Below are 20,261 nucleotides of genomic sequence, written 5' to 3'. Positions count from 1 at the left end.
GCTTATACATATTTGTTTGAATCTTCAAGGCACAGTTTTGTCATATATACATAAAAATGTGTACATGTGTGTTGAGTGAACCAATCCATTCACGAATTCCCTCATGTTCATTTCGCGTAAGAGCGCACAATCAAGCGGTTGTGTTTTGTCTAAAATAACCAGCAAATATAGCCTTCTTTTGAACTTAAATGCTTCTAATAACGCTGATTACCGTAAACAACTTCGATTTGCGGAAGAGCATTACCTGTTGGATATTGACAAAACTAATTGGACAGTTTGGGATTAAAGTACAGTTAAAAGTTCATTGGCAAATTTGGCACATCTGCAAATTTGCATTCGGCCATATTCAATTTTTAAATATTTACTTCTTCACATATGTAGACATTTATGTGTTGACCAGTGCAGAGGGATAGTAACGTGGACTTAAAAAGCACCAATGTTCTGCCTCCTCCCTGATATTTTGCTTCATATTTATAAAACAACCCCAAATTGACATACACATTATTTTATTTTAGAAACCATTATTCATAAAATAATAAAGTGTAATTGGAAAGCATGTCATCGCAAGTTATACATCACATTTGTGTTGAAAGTGTCAACTTAGTATTCCGTTTCAACACTTAAACTGTTACTGCAAGCTGATGTTCTTTATCAATATAGTATGCTATTCACCTAACGGTTTAATGCATATGTAAGTGCCTTAATCAATGTCATTGTATTTGCCTTATTCCATATACGGTTTACTTGCTAGTAGAAAAAATGCATTTCTAATGCCAATAGTTCAACATATAGCCACCCATACAGTTAATTATAATGTTATCATTCTTGTTAGAATTCTGTGAAATAACATAACATTTTCTTTTAAATTACTTCATGTTATTCTAAAATAAATACGCCAGTAACCGGTGTTATTGACAATTTATAATTTCACCGTGACAATCTTAAATATAAGTATAAAACATAACAGCTGCTTTACATCATTTACTTAGACAAGAGTATATCTCAGTTGAATACACATATTTGATTTTTAATATAAACTTTCACAAATCTGACTTTTTGAATACAACCTTGATAGTGGTTTTAACAATCCTGCTAGAATAGTTTATGCAAAGCATGTATATATTAATTCAAGTAACATTGATTAATTATTGATAAAATTGTGTATAACCTATATACGTGTTTGTCCTATAGCAAGTCAATAAAGTAGGCAAACTACGTGTAAATCTATCGCGCAATTAACTTAAAACTTATATCATTACAAAACAGTGTAGATGTGCGCAGTGAAGCGCTTATATCTAACTTGTGCATGTAAACGTACTGTAATCGTTTAAAATGTTTTACGTAGGTTTGTTATTATAAGTTGTGGTTCGAAACAGAACGATGCGCTTTGCTATTCACTTCAACAGACTAAGCGATTTATATGCGGACGACTGCACATGTATTTTGTGATAACCGCTTTGAATACACTACTTGAAGTTTTTGTTATTTTGAATGCATTTAATGATACAAAATCAGTTAAGATATACACGAAAATGGATATGTTAACGTTACAGACGTTATTAGTTTTTACTGTCGGAATATACGGTAAGTTGAGTTTTGTAATTAGTTGATATGCTTTAAAAATTTATCACAAATAGTTTAAACGTTAAGATGGTTGTTTTGTTAGATGGTTCTCAATTTTAATTCGAAAAAACAACAACAAAACATGTATTACGATTGCTGCAGTTACACGTTCAAATGTGTATATTATATTCTCTGATCAGAAGTTGTGAAAAAAAACATATACGGACAACAACATATTTTCTCTGCGTACTGTATTATTGGATTATCGTTTCTTTATTTTCAAAAAGTTTATACCAATTATATAGAGAAATGAAATCAACACCAATAGTAAAATTTAGGGTCGTGACACGGGAAACATTGAACATATTCGATTATATTTAAATTTCAATATTTGATACCTTTAATTACCCATTATACATATATACAATGTATGTCACATATAAGCTTTGTATAAATCGTTTGAATATAATTTGCAGAATGCGGAGATGCGATGCTAGATGCAAATACCATGCCGTTGAAATATATATTGATATAAATGTATTTTTAATCATATATGCGTAACCTTCAGGGTCAAAACGTTTTGTTCACTAAACAAATCCCAAACATTCTGTGAACAGACCATTTTTTATGTCGCCTATTCAACCGAAACGTCATAGACAATGACCTCGACACCATCACAAACAACATCAAAACAGTCTAGTTATCATCAGCCAAATAAGTTCTTGTTCATAAGAAAAGGAATAACAGGTCACTAGTGGCGATAAAGATGATGGAACGGGATAAAAGAAGACACTTGAGGAATAAGAAGAACACCATCCGCTATTCTAGATAAGTATACCGGAAAGCTATACAAGTATGTAAGAAAAAAGACAAAAGAAGCAAAGCATGAATGTAAGGTGCAATTTATCAACATTAAACAAACAGGTTACCTCAGGCAGCAGATGAAGGCATACATAACTGACAATACCCACACGAAGAACAGCCAGTCGATAACCAATGTTATAGCCAACGCTGACGGGAACCTCCGGGCCGACCGTAATGCAGTCCTGAACAGATGGACCAAATACTGCAGCGACCGCTATACATACCCGCATAAACCATACTTCAGAACGATTCCCGACCAGAAGCGCACAAACAACTAAATTCTGACCATACCAAAGGCAACGGTGAGGAGGCAGCGCGTTGTCTGAATGCAGGAAAAATCTCCGGAAAGGAAAAAGTACCATCTGGGCGGCTTAAGCATGTATGAAATGCAACGACTGCAGCAACGACGCCGCTATACAAAACATATTTGAAGAGAATATTGGTAAAAGGTATCGACCTCATCTCTGGTATACCCATCTTACGAAATTTGGCAGCTTCGAGCTAAGTGAGTAATACCGCAAAATCAGCCTCATCATCTCTGAAGCAAAGAAATGCTACGCATCGCCATCAACCGACTGAAAAGTAAGGCTGAGGAACTGATGGCGGAAGAGCTGGCTCGATTCAGAGCACAGTGGAACAAATCTTAAACTGAAGATCTACTCCCAGCAGCCCAAAACATACCTGTTTGGCGGAGGATCTCTGTGCAGTCGTCCCTCATTTTACCTAAACGGCCAGACCTTTCAAGGAAATGATGATGCATGATGTTCTATGTCGCTGGAAAACACATGTTTATGTTAGTTATCGTACGAGTACAATTATGATTATATATAAATACAGAATTAACATATATGGCTTTTTAACATTTGACATTGTAACTCTAAACTGAAAAATAAACGAGGTATATACTTTCATCATTATATAAAAGTTAACAACAAGAAAACAAACGCGATAAAAAACGCAGATTCCTTGAGGTAGCATTTTCTAAGTTTTTATCCTCAATTTAACATGTTTTATCGTTAAACATTGCTAATCTACGTGTTAAATTATCATGATATAACAATTTACTGTGAATGTCTTCTAACAAATCCAACTTAGGTTTACAATATACATATCGTTCTATGAGTTTACATTTTGAATTGTTGACGCGTATGGACTGCAACGCAATCTAAATGAATATGGCTTGAGATAAAGTTAACGAAGTATAAGGTATACCAAACGTAACAAGTTTCCTTTTAATACATGGTAACTTAGCGTGTTTCTATATCAGGACATTCCATTTTCAAATAAATTGACAATGCACCATCGTCGTATTAATTAACATGTTAATGTTAACGTGTTATTATGACTGTCACACGAACGAATCGATGGGGTCATTTAAAAGAGGATATTTAAAAGCAAAAACTATAAAGAAGATAAACAACGAAAAACATAACACTATTAATGTTAATGCATTCATAACATAATACTTTCTGTGTCGCTTAGTGCAAAAGCTGTGCTTATTGAGGTATGCATGAACAGTACATGTTAACAGTGTTTAAGAAGGCTAGTTAACAAACCCTACTCATGCATGGATGCAGTTCTTACGAAATATCTCAAATACTTCGATTCGTAACAATTCGTATGTACTAAAAAGTAACCTGCTGTAAAAATGAAATTATTATTTAAAATGTTAAAACAACAACCCGTTTTTAAATAATACAATTATCTATTACAATTATAACTTTTAATATCTCAATACTCATAAAAACGATTATAAAGCATTACGCTATTTATCTTAAAAAGAAATGTAAGTATTTATTTATTAAATATATTGTCTGACTTCTAAAACCACATAAGCATCACACATTATAATAGGGTGTATAACAACATTCCATTGAGAACAGTTACTGGATATTTGAGTATCTTCTTTATTCCATGTCAATGCAATGACGGAAATTAGTACAAACAGATAAAGTTCTTTAATTTAACCCCAATGAATCACACACACCCAAAGTTTGATCATAAACACTTAATATTTGGTAACAGATTCACGTACTCTCAAAATTATGGAGCATTTGTCAAAGTATTTTTTTCAGTTTGATGTGTATTCTTGTCCTGTCCAAAAGTAAAATTCCGACATTTCTAGGAAAAAGTCAAACTTCTATAAGATTGAACAATTGTATAACCTGTCATATCGTCTTGTAATTTATGGACGGAAAATACATGCATTTTAATTTCAAATTTGTTAAAGCAATTTTGGGTTCATAAAATCAACATATGTTATTTACAGAGGTTACAGCTGGTGAGTGGTGTTTCGTACAAAAAACATTTGGTTCTGGATCTGAGTATCAATACTGCAGTTGGGGATGTTGCACCTTCAGCTATCGGACTCAATGCTGCACCGTCAACTATACAACTAACTTGCAAACGTTTGTATCCAATCATAACTGTTATAAGCAATTTATTCAGATCTGTTCCTGTATCATATGAGTTGAATTCTCGTAAAGGTTAATATAAGTGTCATGTACTCACCTTTTACAGAATGTCATTTTACAGTGAAGTAAGTTCCATGCAAAGTAGAACTTTTAAGTAAACTTGTAAAGGCGATACCAAAGTAGTGTCTGTATCACAGGCGTTTTCATTGGTTTTATGTATGTACATTTAACTGTTTTTGCTTTTGTTTGAGCATATGTTAAATCTACCAACTTACAGTACTTGCGTGTTTTTACCGGATTCATGTGTTTTTTTTATTTCAGAAATGTCGGATTTTTTATCGGCAAAATTGTTGGGGGCGTGATCGGTCTGATAGTGCTGGTGTCGATAATTGTTGTCTGCTGTTGTATCATAAAACGAAAACGAGCTCGACAGGGGCAGATCCTGCAATCAACAAGTAAGCATGGTCTCCTTTTTAAGACTTAACACCGAAAACGTTGAAAACATGGAAAACATGGACCGCATTTGAAAACTAAATGAATGCAACAAATAGTGAGAATAGGTATTTTTCAGCTATATTAATGATAACATGGCACATTATAATAACAACACAATCATATATTAAATCAATTTTCATAGAACATATGAACGCAACATGTTATCATAAATAGCAACACTCTTGTTAATATAGTTTAACTCAATTTTAATTGAGTTGTCGTGAAAACGGTATACTATGTTTATGTGTTTATTATTGTGAAGTTTTACATAATTAAATACGGTGAAACACATAGAAAAGTTCGTCGGTTACAGATGGCCAAGAACCCGTATTCGGTACCCCCGGTACAGAAATGGTATACGCACAACAACCATACCAGCCTTACCCCATTCAGACAACCAATATGGTGCCTGGTTACATGTCAGCACCCACTCAGCCAACGCAGCCTTGGCGACCGCCCCCATATGAGGAAGTGAACAAAGGTTTCACGCATTGATTAGACTTATTCTTCACTAACAGTGATGTTACACTTGTCAACATCATGTATGTGAACAAGTGAATATATTAATCAACATATTATAGACTGTTTTTTTTTTCCTTACTGTGTACTGTCGACTCAATACTTTCTATACCAAATACATTTAAAAGAGGAAGTTTAATCCAGTGTAAACACATAAATTTATTGGCATCTTCAAACGACTGGAATTGTAATTCATTTAAAACGTTTTGAAATATATAGTGAATTTATTTGCTTATTGTATTTTTTCTTAGGAACGAATAAATATTAAGGTTTGACAGTATTTGCCGATGTATTACGTATAACATGTCCGTTCTTCAATGTCGTTGTACCTGTTTCTGCCTTGATTTTTTTCTTTGAAGATTGTTGAGTTTTTACATGAACATAATACCATTTAAAGGAGATAAATGACAATTTATTTATAAAACGACATGATAAAGTGTTTCCAATGGTGTATGCTTTTGACGTATAGCTGTCTTTACACTTGTGACAAAGAATTCGAGCATTTATGACCGTCTGTAAAACTAATTAAAGATTGAGATGTTAAATGCTAAAACATGAGAGAAATTTTTATAAGCACATGTTTGTCGTTTATGTAAGAAAAGTGTCATAATATAAATCACAATTTAAATATGATCCAAACTTGAATTAACGCCTTACAAATGTTAAAAAAATCACACAGAGAAACAGGTTCACCAGTTTATTTATGGCAAAACCGCACAGTAACGAATTTTTTTTTTCATTTTTCCTATGCGTAAATTGCAAAAACGTTGCACTGTTTACCATAACGTTGCATTATGGTATTCGTATTGTGTACGAATATTCTTATAATAAGAAAGTAGCAGGCGGGCGGTAGTCCCCCAGGGGAACAATGTCCTCTCAGCAACTCAAGCTGCTTAAATTGGATTATCAGGAAACTTGGTAATGGTGTTTATTTGCAGAATATATCGGCCAGTTTCGATAACATACCAAATTACCCTGACAACTTTGAACCGCAATAGTTTACATCAAATCATCAATTTGGAGACATTTTTGTGTGGCATATACATATCAACAACACTAAGAAGCAACCTAAGTGCTTAGAGTCCTAAAGGATTATGTCCCCTGAATTATAAATCAATTATGACGATAAGTTTGATATAGCAAGCTTGAATCAAGACTTTTGAAGTGAATGTCACAGTTACTTAAAAATGACAAAAATACATTTTCAGCTCCGATACGTAAATTTGTATTGATGTATTGTATTGGAATTTAGAAATCTTGATTATTTATGAATGTATATAACATTTGTAAAAAACGTATTATACATATATGTCAATACAAATTCAAATAAAAGTTAAGAAGAACATGTGTCGCACAATGCGAAATAAGCCAGATATTTAATTCTAAAATCGAAAATGTCTGTACAGTCGAATTCGCCAGCATGTATATCATTCATGTACGATGTGAATCTAAATTTAGTTTTAGTGGAGATTCGTTCATACGACACAAAGCCACAATTTTGTGTTACGGATCATTTTAATTTCCTGCAACGACATCTATTCATAAGACACACGAGTACAGGCAAAAATATTATTTGAATTAACAACCATGTTTGAAAGACTTGACGGAGTTAGTATTGTTTACACCCCAACTTTTATAACGGACAAATTGAATCTTATAATGTTTGATGACATATTTGATATCCATAAAGCTGTCTTTACTTACACATTCAGCGACCGTGCTGAATATATTTAAGGTTTATGTCATAAACATTTGAATTGTACTTTTTTTTAAACTTTTAAAATACTTTCTACAAAGAAGATTTACATAAGTTCAGACGAGGCTTGATATTAATGTATGTACTATGGTTGCCGAAAATATTGAATCAGATAATATGTATTTCCCAGCCCCTAAATGAAAGTGTCTTGTTTAACAATCATCAACATTATAATAAGTCAATACGTGTGGACCATAACTTGCCGTACATATGTATTTGTCGACAAATTTATATTTCAACCAAATTAAACCGCAGAAGACACATATATATTGATGACAGTTTTGAATGAATTGTGTGATCAATCTAGTTGCGATAGCCTTATAAAGCATCTGATAGTATGAACATAAGCAGCTAGCTTTCAAAAAAAAATGAACTGCAAATTACGTTTAACCAACACATTATATCCGGCACAAATCAACGCTTGGTTCGAATTGGATATTGTTACTAACTGCACATTTGGTTGCACTGTCGACTAATACAAATACTTAGGTAATGATACCGACTTTGGATAAAGTCTCTTTCGTTCGAAAGTGGACTCGGGTCAATTTTTGTTCTTGGTATTTTTGTTTCAAGTTACATGTAATACAGTTAACATTTCTCTCATCTGATAACATCATACTCGTGCACAACGAGTGATGAAAAACAAAACGAACAATGAAACAATTCAATTATAAACAAAAGACCTGATGCAATATTGAACTACTCTATTTCAATAATTATTACCCAAATATGAGCTTGATAATTTGAAATTATCTTTATTTAGCATTTGAGTTTCCTATATAAATCAAGATATCAAAGTGTCAGTTTATTATCTTCTTAACAATTATCTGTTTGATTAGCCATTACATACTACCAGTTATCGAACATATGATGAAATTAAACATGTGCTTGTACATTTCCGATCTGATGAAGTTCAGAAGATAAATAAACAATCGTCGATAGAATTGAACAATTATTTACCAAAGTAGCGCGTTTATCATCGGATGCTTTGCAAACTGTATCTCAAGCAACATTCTAAAGAAATCAAACAGTGCATATAGTTTTTTTTCCGAAAGACAATTATCTGAAAGAAAGCAAGAATCTGAAAGTACTGACATAGTCAATCTTGAATCTCATCCTATGATTAATTATACTGACATAAAGCTCGATACAATCAACAGATAGGATGATGCCTGTCCAAATTGTACCACACCTCACACTATATCATACGTGTATTCTGATTCGATTTTATTTGGTGCCTTGCACATCCTCTAGTTAGCCTTCATGTTTCGGAATCTCCCGGTTGCAATGCGTAATTGCAAGGTCTCAGTTCTGATCTGCGCATTAAACGACGTTTGGTGTTTCGTAAGGCAAATTGTAACGTAATTTTTGCACACATACGGAAGAATCCCTTATAGTGAAAAAAAGTCCCACTTAAATACCTTATTTGTAACATATTGTCAGGCATCTTAACAACGCTGTCCCACAGCGTAGCATTCCCGAAATTGTGTCTTGCGGTGTAGTCTGCTACTCCACGTTGTCAATAATTACAAAATATGACGCATATTTATAAACACCAAGGAAGGCTCAACTCGCGCTGTTGTAAAGTGTCAAATTTCTATGTTTTGTATACCATAACCCCTCAATTAAAATCCATCACAGGGATAACACTGATGGTATAAAATATGGTGTATACTACGCTGGCATAGAGGTGCACATAAGCCTTAATTCTATCACGTTCCTTCGACTTTTTTACTCGAGGGATCGACTAACTAACTTGTGGTAACGACTAAAATATGCCGTGGGAACGAATTACTAAACCGAGGGAACGAGACAGAAAAAAAAGGAACTAAATACAAATAAAAATGAATAAAAGAAGAGTGTAATAATCAAAGAGCGAAGCAATAAATGCATGTAGGGTGCTTTAAACAAACGAGGAGATAATTTAAGCTATTACACTTTAGTCCGTTTGTTGTTATAGCTTTATGTTAAGCGGTGACGGAGAGGTCATGCGTATCTGAAATAATTGTGTATTATCAATTATTAATAACTGTCCGTTAAGTCTTAAGTGTGCTCTCATATGTTTAAGTTACACGTTGTATTTTGCTGACATTGGTTTCGAAAATGCATGAGAGTCGTTTATTTGCGTGCGCCATCTTTTAAACCAGGCATCGACTTTATCCAACATGGAGTAATATTTCTGTATAATAATTGCTTTGTCGCGTAAATTTTTTTGAAATATCGGGTTATCAATGCCGTACTGTTTCGTTGTCATTATTTCACAGGGCCGTGCCATCGCGATAGTATTTTCGTTGTTAGGCGTTATAACCCTATGCAGTTAAGCAATAAACTAGTTGTGTCTCGTTTTCATTATTAAACTGTTAAATTTATATGTAAACATACCAGATGTAAATAAAGCGGATGATCATTAAAATGCACGATTACAAAGACAAACGAAGAAGTATTGTTGAAAACCCATTCAGGGGTAAGTATTAACGATATGAACATTGCAAATGGTTAAGGATAGGTATAAATTATAAGCAGGTTCTGACAAAGAAAATGTATCTTGAAAAACATATTCTTGCGAAGGTTAATTAGTTGTTTTAACTCGTATGTTCTCAGATTTGATATAAAATCAGGTGTTATTTCACAATATGGAGTGATTCATATACTTTCCGGATATAAACCATTTGTGTATTAATTCCAGATTGTTCATCACGCTATATGATAACATGGTTATTTATTAATTATTGCAGTTACGTGTATGGTTTATAAAACTTGTTATCAGTTAATGTTGTTCAAAATAGAAACGATGCGCTCAGCTGGCTTCGCTAATGGGTAAGCTGTTGGTCTACGCTTTATTGCAAATGCAATTTTAAATAATACGCATTTCATAAACTACATGATTAGTTCTCAAATGTGAATTTATTTTAATTTACCATATTTGATCAATATTTCAAACACGTTACAAACGTTCTTAGTTAAAGCCTTTGGAAAACAAGGTAGGTTTTGTCAAATAGTATAAATATCTAAAGTCACGAATTAAAAGTTTAATAATTAATATTCATTTAACTTCATTTGTTCTGTAAAACTTACAAAAAGTTGTTTGAAAATGAAATATATTAGTTGTTTGTTCCCTTTGGTAAGGTCACAATTTTAATTCGAGAGTGATTCAATTAAATCTTTTGAAAATTATAGTTCATGCATTTTTTTGTATAATTACAATTTGATGACAGCTGAACAATCTACTGACATCCACGTATTGTCATCACACGCTTTCCACCTTCAAGTAGCCTTTACTAAACGGTTTGTGCAGCTGAACTTCAACACGTCACACAACAAGCTCGTTGTGTTTACTATTTTGTTTTCAACAACAGAGAAATTCTCCATTTAAACCATTGAATATCTGCCGTGTATTCATTGTCTCTATTCACCCATTAATCGACCGGTCTTTTCGCAAACTATTTTGAACAATACATCAAAAATTGTATTTTAATATGTTTATACATGTAAAACGCGATGGAATGATTATTTTAATACTGTATTACCATGCATATTACTTTGCATGTGACGGGTACCTAAAATAGGAAACCGGCAACATTCGATCTTGATCTTCACTGGCTCTTAGCGTTGTCAATCACAAATATAAACTTCGGTTTAATTCTGTAAAATGCTTATACATATTTGTTTGAATCTTCAAGGCACAGTTTTGTCATATATACATAAAAATGTGTACATGTGTGTTGAGTGAACCAATCCATTCACGAATTCCCTCATGTTCATTTCGCGTAAGAGCGCACAATCAAGCGGTTGTGTTTTGTCTAAAATAACCAGCAAATATAGCCTTATTTTGAACTTAAATGCTTCTAATAACGCTGATTACCGTAAACAACTTCGATTTGCGGAAGAGCATTACCTGTTGGATATTGACAAAACTAATTGGACAGTTTGGGATTAAAGTACAGTTAAAAGTTCATTGGCAAATTTGGCACATCTGCAAATTTGCATTCGGCCATATTCAATTTTTAAATATTTACTTCTTCACATATGTAGACATTTATGTGTTGACCAGTGCAGAGGGATAGTAACGTGGACTTAAAAAGCACCAATGTTCTGCCTCCTCCCTGATATTTTGCTTCATATTTATAAAACAAACCCAAATTGACATACACATTATTTTATTTTAGAAACCATTATTCATAAAATAATAAAGTGTAATTGGAAAGCATGTCATCGCAAGTTATACATCACATTTGTGTTGAAAGTGTCAACTTAGTATTCCGTTTCAACACTTAAACTGTTACTGCAAGCTGATGTTCTTTATCAATATAGTATGCTATTCACCTAACGGTTTAATGCATATGTAAGTGCCTTAATCAATGTCATTGTATTTGCCTTATTCCATATACGGTTTACTTGCTAGTAGAAAAAATGCAGTTCTAATGCCAATAGTTCAACATATAGCCACCCATACAGTTAATTATAATGTTATCATTCTTGTTAGAATTCTGTGAAATAACATAACATTTTCTTTTAAATTACTTCATGCTATTCTAAAATAAATACGCCAGTAACCGGTGTTATTGACAATTTATAAATTCACCGTGACAATCTTAAATATAAGTATAAAACATAACAGCTGCTTTACATCATTTACTTAGACAAGAGTATATCTCAGTTGAATAAACATATTTGATTTTTAATATAAACTTTCACAAATCTGACTTTTTGAATACAACCTTGATAGTGGTTTTAACAATCCTGCTAGAATAGTCTATGCAAAGCATGCATATAATAATTCAAGTAACATTGATTAATTATTGATAAAATTGTGTATAACCTATATACGTGTTTGTCCTATAGCAAGTCAATAAAGTAGGCAAACTACGTGTAAATCTATCGCGCAATTAACTTAAAACTTATATCATTACAAAACAGTGTAGATGTGCGCAGTGAAGCGCTTATATCTAACTTGTGCATGTAAACGTACTGTAATCGTTTAAAATGTTTTACGTAGGTTTGTTATTATAAGTTGTGGTTCGAAACAGAACGATGCGCTTTGCTACTCACTTCAACAGACTAAGCGATTTATATGCGGACGACTGCACATGTATTTTGTGATAACCGCTTTGAATACACTACTTGAAGTTTTTGTTATTTTGAATGCATTTAATGATACAAAATCAGTTAAGATATACACGAAAATGGATATGTTAACGTTACAGACGTTATTAGTTTTTACTGTCGGAATATACGGTAAGTTGAGTTTTGTAATTAGTTGATATGCTTTAAAAATTTATCACAAATAGTTTAAACGTTAAGATGGTTGTTTTGTTAGATGGTTCTCAATTTTAATTCGAAAAAACAACAACAAAACATGTATTACGATTGCTGCAGTTACACGTTCAAATGTGTATATTATATTCTCTGATCAGAAGTTGTGAAAAAAAACATATACGGACAACAACATATTTTCTCTGCGTACTGTATTATTGGATTATCGTTTCTTTATTTTCAAAAAGTTTATACCAATTATATAGAGAAATGAAATCAACACCAATAGTAAAATTTAGGGTCGTGACACGGGAAACATTGAACATATTCGATAATATTTAAATTTCAATATTTGATACCTTTAATTACCCATTATACATATATACAATGTATGTCACATATAAGCTTTGTATAAATCGTTTGAATATAATTTGCAGAATGCGGAGATGCGATGCTAGATGCAAATACCATGCCGTTGAAATATATATTGATATAAATGTATTTGTAATCATATATGCGTAACCTTCAGGGTCAAAACGTTTTGTTCACTAAACAAATCCCAAACATTCTGTGAACAGACCATTTTTTATGTCGCCTATTCAACCGAAACGTCATAGACAATGACCTCGACACCATCACAAACAACATCAAAACAGTCTAGTTATCATCAGCCAAATAAGTTCTTGTTCATAAGAAAAGGAATAACAGGTCACTAGTGGCGATAAAGATGATGGAACGGGATAAAAGAAGACACTTGAGGAATAAGAAGAACACCATCCGCTATTCTAGATAAGTATACCGGAAAGCTATACAAGTATGTAAGAAAAAAGACAAAAGAAGCAAAGCATGAATGTAAGGTGCAATTTATCAACATTAAACAAACCGGTTACCTCAGGCAGCAAATGAAGGCATACATAACTGACAATACCCACACGAAGAACAGCCAGTCGATAACCAATGTTATAGCCAACGCTGACGGGAACCTCCGGGCCGACCGTAATGCAGTCCTGAACAGATGGACCAAATACTGCAGCGACCGCTATACATACCCGCATAAACCATACTTCAGAACGATTCCCGACCAGAAGCGCACAAACAACTAAATTCTGACCATACCAAAGGCAACGGTGAGGAGGCAGCGCGTTGTCTGAATGCAGGAAAAATCTCCCGAAAGGAAAAAGTACCATCTGGGCGGCTTAAGCATGTATGAAATGCAACGACTGCAGCAACGACGCCGCTATACAAAACATATTTGAAGAGAATATTGGTAAAAGGTATCGACCTCATCTCTGGTATACCCATCTTACGAAATTTGGCAGCTTCGAGCTAAGTGAGTAATACCGCAAAATCAGCCTCATCATCTCTGAAGCAAAGAAATGCTACGCATCGCCATCAACCGACTGAAAAGTAAGGCTGAGGAACTGATGGCGGAAGAGCTGGCTCGATTCAGATCACAGTGGAACAAATCTTAAACTGAAGATCTACTCCCAGCAGCCCAAAACATACCTGTTTGGCGGAGGATCTCTGTGCAGTCGTCCCTCATTTTACCTAAACGGCCAGACCTTTCAAGGAAATGATGATGCATGATGTTCTATGTCGCTGGAAAACACATGTTTATGTTAGTTATCGTACGAGTACAATTATGATTATATATAAATACAGAATTAACATATATGGCTTTTTAACATTTGACATTGTAACTCTAAACTGAAAAATAAACGAGGTATATACTTTCATCATTATATAAAAGTTAACAACAAGAAAACAAACGCGATAAAAAACGCAGATTCCTTGAGGTAGCATTTTCTAAGTTTTTATCCTCAATTAAACATGTTTTATCGTTAAACATTGCTAATCTACGTGTTAAATTATCATGATATAACAATTTACTGTGAATGTCTTCTAACAAATCCAACTTAGGTTTACAATATACATATCGTTCTATGAGTTAACATTTTGAATTGTTGACGCGTATGGACTGCAACGCAATCTAAATGAATATGGCTTGAGATAAAGTTAACGAAGTATAAGGTATACCAAACGTAACAAGTTTCCTTTTAATACATGGTAACTTAGCGTGTTTCTATATCAGGACATTCCATTTTCAAATAAATTGACAATGCACCATCGTCGTATTAATTAACATGTTAATGTTAACGTGTTATTATGACTGTCACACGAACGAATCGATGGGGTCATTTAAAAGAGGATATTTAAAAGCAAAAACTATAAAGAAGATAAACAACGAAAAACATAACACTATTAATGTTAATGCATTCATAACATAATACTTTCTGTGTCGCTTAGTGCAAAAGCTGTGCTTATTGAGGTATGCATGAACAGTACATGTTAACAGTGTTTAAGAAGGCTAGTTAACAAACCCTACTCATGCATGGATGCAGTTCTTACGAAATATCTCAAATACTTCGATTCGTAACAATTCGTATGTACTAAAAAGTAACCTGCTGTAAAAATGAAATTATTATTTAAAATGTTAAAACAACAACCCGTTTTTAAATAATACAATTATCTATTACAATTATAACTTTTAATATCTCAATACTCATAAAAACGATTATAAAGCATTACGCTATTTATCTTAAAAAGAAATGTAAGTATTTATTTATTAAATATATTGTCTGACTTCTAAAACCACATAAGCATCACACATTATAATAGGGTGTATAACAACATTCCATTGAGAACAGTTACTGGATATTTGAGTATCTTCTTTATTCCATGTCAATGCAATGACGGAAATTAGTACAAACAGATAAAGTTCTTTAATTTAACCCCAATGAATCACACACACCCAAAGTTTGATCATAAACACTTAATATTTGGTAACAGATTCACGTACTCTCAAAATTATGGAGCATTTGTCAAAGTATTTTTTTCAGTTTGATGTGTATTCTTGTCCTGTCCAAAAGTAAAATTCCGACATTTCTAGGAAAAAGTCAAACTTCTATAAAATTGAACAATTGTATAACCTGTCATATCGTCTTGTAATTTATGGACGGAAAATACATGCATTTTAATTTCAAATTTGTTAAAGCAATTTTGGGATCATAAAATCAACATATGTTATTTACAGAGGTTACAGCTGGTGAGTGGTGTTTCGTACAAAAAACATTTGGTTCTGGATCTGAGTATCAATACTGCAGTTGGGGATGTTGCACCTTCAGCTATCGGACTCAATGCTGCACCGTCAACTATACAACTAACTTGCAAACGTTTGTATCCAATCATAACTGTTATAAGCAATTTATTCAGATCTGTTCCTGTATCATATGAGTTGAATTCTCGTAAAGGTTAATATAAGTGTCATGTACTCACCTTTTACAGAATGTCATTTTACAGTGAAGTAAGTTCCATGCAAAGTAGAACTTTTAAGTAAACTTGTAAAGGCGATACCAAAGTAGTGTCTGTATCACAGGCGTTTTCATTGGTTTTATGTATGTACATTTAACTGTTTTTGCTTTTGTTTGAGCATATGTTAAATCTACCAACTTACAGTACTTGCGTGTTTTTACCGGATTCATGTGTTTTTTTTATTTCAGAAATGTCGGATTTTTTATCGGCAAAATTGTTGGGGGCGTGATCGGTCTGATAGTGCTGGTGTCGATAACTGTTGTCTGCTGTTGTATCATAAAACGAAAACGAGCTCGACAGGGGCAGATCCTGCAATCAACAAGTAAGCATGGTCTCCTTTTTAAGACTTAACACCGAAAACGTAAACTATTCTACAGAAAACATGGACCGCATTTGAAAACTAAATGAATGCAACAAATAGTGAGAATAGGTATTTTTCAGCTATATTAATGATAACATGGCACATTATAATAACAACACAATCATATATTAAATCAATTTTCATAGAACATATGAACGCAACATGTTATCATAAATAGCAACACTCTTGTTAATATAGTTTAACTCAATTTTAATTGAGTTGTCGTGAAAAAGGTATACTATGTTTATGTGTTTATTATTGTGAAGTTTTACATAATTAAATACGGTGAAACACATAGAAAAGTTCGTCGGTTACAGATGGCCAAGAACCCGTATTCGGTACCCCCGGTACAGAAATGGTATACGCACAACAACCATACCAGCCTTACCCCATTCAGACAACCAATATGGTGCCTGGTTACATGTCAGCACCCACTCAGCCAACGCAGCCTTGGCGACCGCCCCCATATGAGGAAGTGAACAAAGGTTTCACGCATTGATTAGACTTATTCTTCACTAACAGTGATGTTACACTTGTCAACATCATGTATGTGAACAAGTGAATATATTAATAAACATATTATAGACTGTTTTTATTTTTGTCCTTACTGTGTACTGTCGACTCAATACTTTCTATACCAAATACATTTAAAAGAGGAAGTTTAATCCAGTGTAAACACATAAATTTATTGGCATCTTCAAACGACTGGAATTGTAATTCATTTAAAACGTTTTGAAATATATAGTGAATTTATTTGCTTATTGTATTTTTTCTTAGGAACGAATAAATATTAAGGTTTGACAGTATATTTTAAAATTCATGATTTGCCGATGTATTACGTATAACATGTCCGTTCTTCAATGTCGTTGTACCTGTTTCTGCCTTGATTTTTTTCTTTGAAGATTGTTGAGTTTTTACATGAACATAATACCATTTAAAGGAGATAAATGACAATTTATTTATAAAACGACATGATAAAGTGTTTCCAATGGTGTATGCTTTTGACGTATAGCTGTCTTTACACTTGTGACAAAGAATTCGAGCATTTATGACCGTCTGTAAAACTAATTAAAGATTGAGATGTTAAATGCTAAAACATGAGAGAAATTTTTATAAGCACATGTTTGTCGTTTATGTAAGAAAAGTGTCATAATATAAATCACAATTTAAATATGATCCAAACTTGAATTAACGCCTTACAAATGTTAAAAAAATCACACAGAGAAACAGGTTCACCAGTTTATTTATGGCAAAACCGCACAGTAACGAATTTTTTTTTTCATTTTTCCTATGCGTAAATTGCAAAAACGTTGCACTGTTTACCATAACGTTGCATTATGGTATTCGTATTGTGTACGAATATTCTTATAATAAGAAAGTAGCAGGCGGGCGGTAGTCCCCCAGGGGAACAATGTCCTCTCAGCAACTCAAGCTGCTTAAATTGGATTATCAGGAAACTTGGTAATGGTGTTTATTTGCAGAATATATCGGCCAGTTTCGATAACATACCAAATTACCCTGACAACTTTGAACCGCAATAGTTTACATCAAATCATCAATTTGGAGACATTTTTGTGTGGCATATACATACCAACAACACTAAGAAGCAACCTAAGTGCTTAGAGTCCTAAAGGATTATGTCCCCTGAATTATAAATCAATTATGACGATAAGTTTGATATAGCAAGCTTGAATCAAGACTTTTGAAGTGAATGTCACAGTTACTTAAAAATGACAAAAATACATTTTCAGCTCCGATACGTAAATGTGTATTGATGTATTGTATTGGAATTTAGAAATCTTGATTATTTATGAATGTATATAACATTTGTAAAAAACGTATTATACATATATGTCAATACAAATTCAAATAAAAGTTAAGAAGAACATGTGTCGCACAATGCGAAATAAGCCAGATATTTAATTCTAAAATCGAAAATGTCTGTACAGTCGAATTCGCCAGCATGTATATCATTCATGTACGATGTGAATCTAAATTTAGTTTTAGTGGAGATTCGTTCATACGACACAAAGCCACAATTTTGTGTTACGGATCATTTTAATTTCCTGCAACGACATCTATTCATAAGACACACGAGTACAGGCAAAAATATTATTTGAATTAACAACCATGTTTGAAAGACTTGACGGAGTTAGTATTGTTTACACCCCAACTTTTATAACGGACAAATTGAATCTTATAATGTTTGATGACATATTTGATATCCATAAAGCTGTCTTTACTTACACATTCAGCGACCGTGCTGAATATATTTAAGGTTTATGTCATAAACATTTGAATTGTACTTTTTTTAAACTTTTAAAATACTTTCTACAAAGAAGATTTACATAAGTTCAGACGAGGCTTGATATTAATGTATGTACTATGGTTGCCGAAAATATTGAATCAGATAATATGTATTTCCCAGCCCCTAAATGAAAGTGTCTTGTTTAACAATCATCAACATTATAATAAGTCAATACGTGTGGACCATAACTTGCCGTACATATGTATTTGTCGACAAATTTATATTTCAACCAAATTAAACCGCAGAAGACACATATATATTGATGACAGTTTTGAATGAATTGTGTGATCAATCTAGTTGCGATAGCCTTATAAAGCATCTGATAGTATGAACATAAGCAGCTAGCTTTCAAAAAAAAATGAACTGCAAATTACGTTTAACCAACACATTATATCCGGCACAAATCAACGCTTGGTTCGAATTGGATATTGTTACTAACTGCACATTTGGTTGCACTGTCGACTAATACAAATACTTAGGTAATGATACCGACTTTGGATAAAGTCTCTTTCGTTCGAAAGTGGACTCGGGTCAATTTTTGTTCTTGGTATTTTTGTTTCAAGTTACATGTAATACAGTTAACATTTCTCTCATCTGATAACATCATACTCGTGCACAACGAGTGATGAAAAACAAAACGAACAATGAAACAATTCAATTATAAACAAAAGACCTGATGCAATATTGAACTACTCTATTTCAATAATTATTACCCAAATATGAGCTTGATAATTTGAAATTATCTTTATTTAGCATTTGAGTTTCCTATATAAATCAAGATATCAAAGTGTCAGTTTATTATCTTCTTAACAATTATCTGTTTGATTAGCCATTACATACTACCAGTTATCGAACATATGATGAAATTAAACATTTGCTTGTACATTTCCGATCTGATGAAGTTCAGAAGATAAATAAACAATCGTCGATAGAATTGAACAATTATTTACCAAAGTAGCGCGTTTATCATCGGATGCTTTGCAAACTGTATCTCAAGCAACATTCTAAAGAAATCAAACAGTGCATATTGTTTTTTTTCCGAAAGACAATTATCTGAAAGAAAGCAAGAATCTGCAAGTACTGACATAGTCAATCTTGAATCTCATCCTATGATTAATTATACTGACATAAAGCTCGATACAATCAACAGATAGGATGATGCCTGTCCAAATTGTACCACACCTCACACTATATCATACGTGTATTCCGATTCGATTTTATTTGGTGCCTTGCACATCCTCTAGTTAGCCTTCATGTTTCGGAATCTCCCGGTTGCAATGCGTAATTGCAAGGTTTCAGTTCTGATCTGCGCATTAAACGACGTTAGGTGTTTCGTAAGGCAAATTGTAACGTAAT

The 20,261-nt window shown here is 33.1% G+C and overlaps 1 protein-coding gene and 1 long non-coding RNA gene across 3 annotated transcripts in view; both read left to right on the top strand.

Annotated features, from left to right (window-relative positions):
• Nucleotides 1-17,380, top strand: part of LOC127873603 (uncharacterized) — a 35,132-nt gene extending 17,752 nt beyond the window's left edge. Inside the window, exons 1-4 of one of the 2 annotated variants that reach the window (XM_052417475.1) lie at nucleotides 1,302-1,584; nucleotides 4,697-4,835; nucleotides 5,163-5,296; nucleotides 5,650-6,109. In XM_052417475.1, the coding sequence (XP_052273435.1) occupies nucleotides 1,437-1,584; nucleotides 4,697-4,835; nucleotides 5,163-5,296; nucleotides 5,650-5,831 (603 nt within the window). In that variant the 5' untranslated portion in view covers nucleotides 1,302-1,436 and the 3' untranslated portion in view covers nucleotides 5,832-6,109. Of the gene's footprint in view, nucleotides 1,585-4,696; nucleotides 4,836-5,162; nucleotides 5,297-5,649; nucleotides 6,110-16,914 lie in introns of those variants that run through there. The other variant, XM_052417476.1, reaches the window with a different exon arrangement.
• Nucleotides 12,714-16,491, top strand: LOC127873604 (uncharacterized). The gene is made up of 3 exons (XR_008046285.1): nucleotides 12,714-12,846; nucleotides 15,959-16,097; nucleotides 16,425-16,491. It is a non-coding gene; the product is annotated as an uncharacterized LOC127873604 (long non-coding RNA).
• Nucleotides 17,381-20,261: the final 2,881 nt, after the last annotated feature.

Source organism: Dreissena polymorpha, chromosome 3 (assembly GCF_020536995.1).
Source record: "Dreissena polymorpha isolate Duluth1 chromosome 3, UMN_Dpol_1.0, whole genome shotgun sequence".
Taxonomy (NCBI): Eukaryota; Metazoa; Mollusca; class Bivalvia; order Myida; family Dreissenidae; genus Dreissena; species Dreissena polymorpha.
The sequence above is the reverse complement of the archived record's forward strand: the minus strand, read 5'-3'. Positions and strand labels throughout refer to the sequence as shown.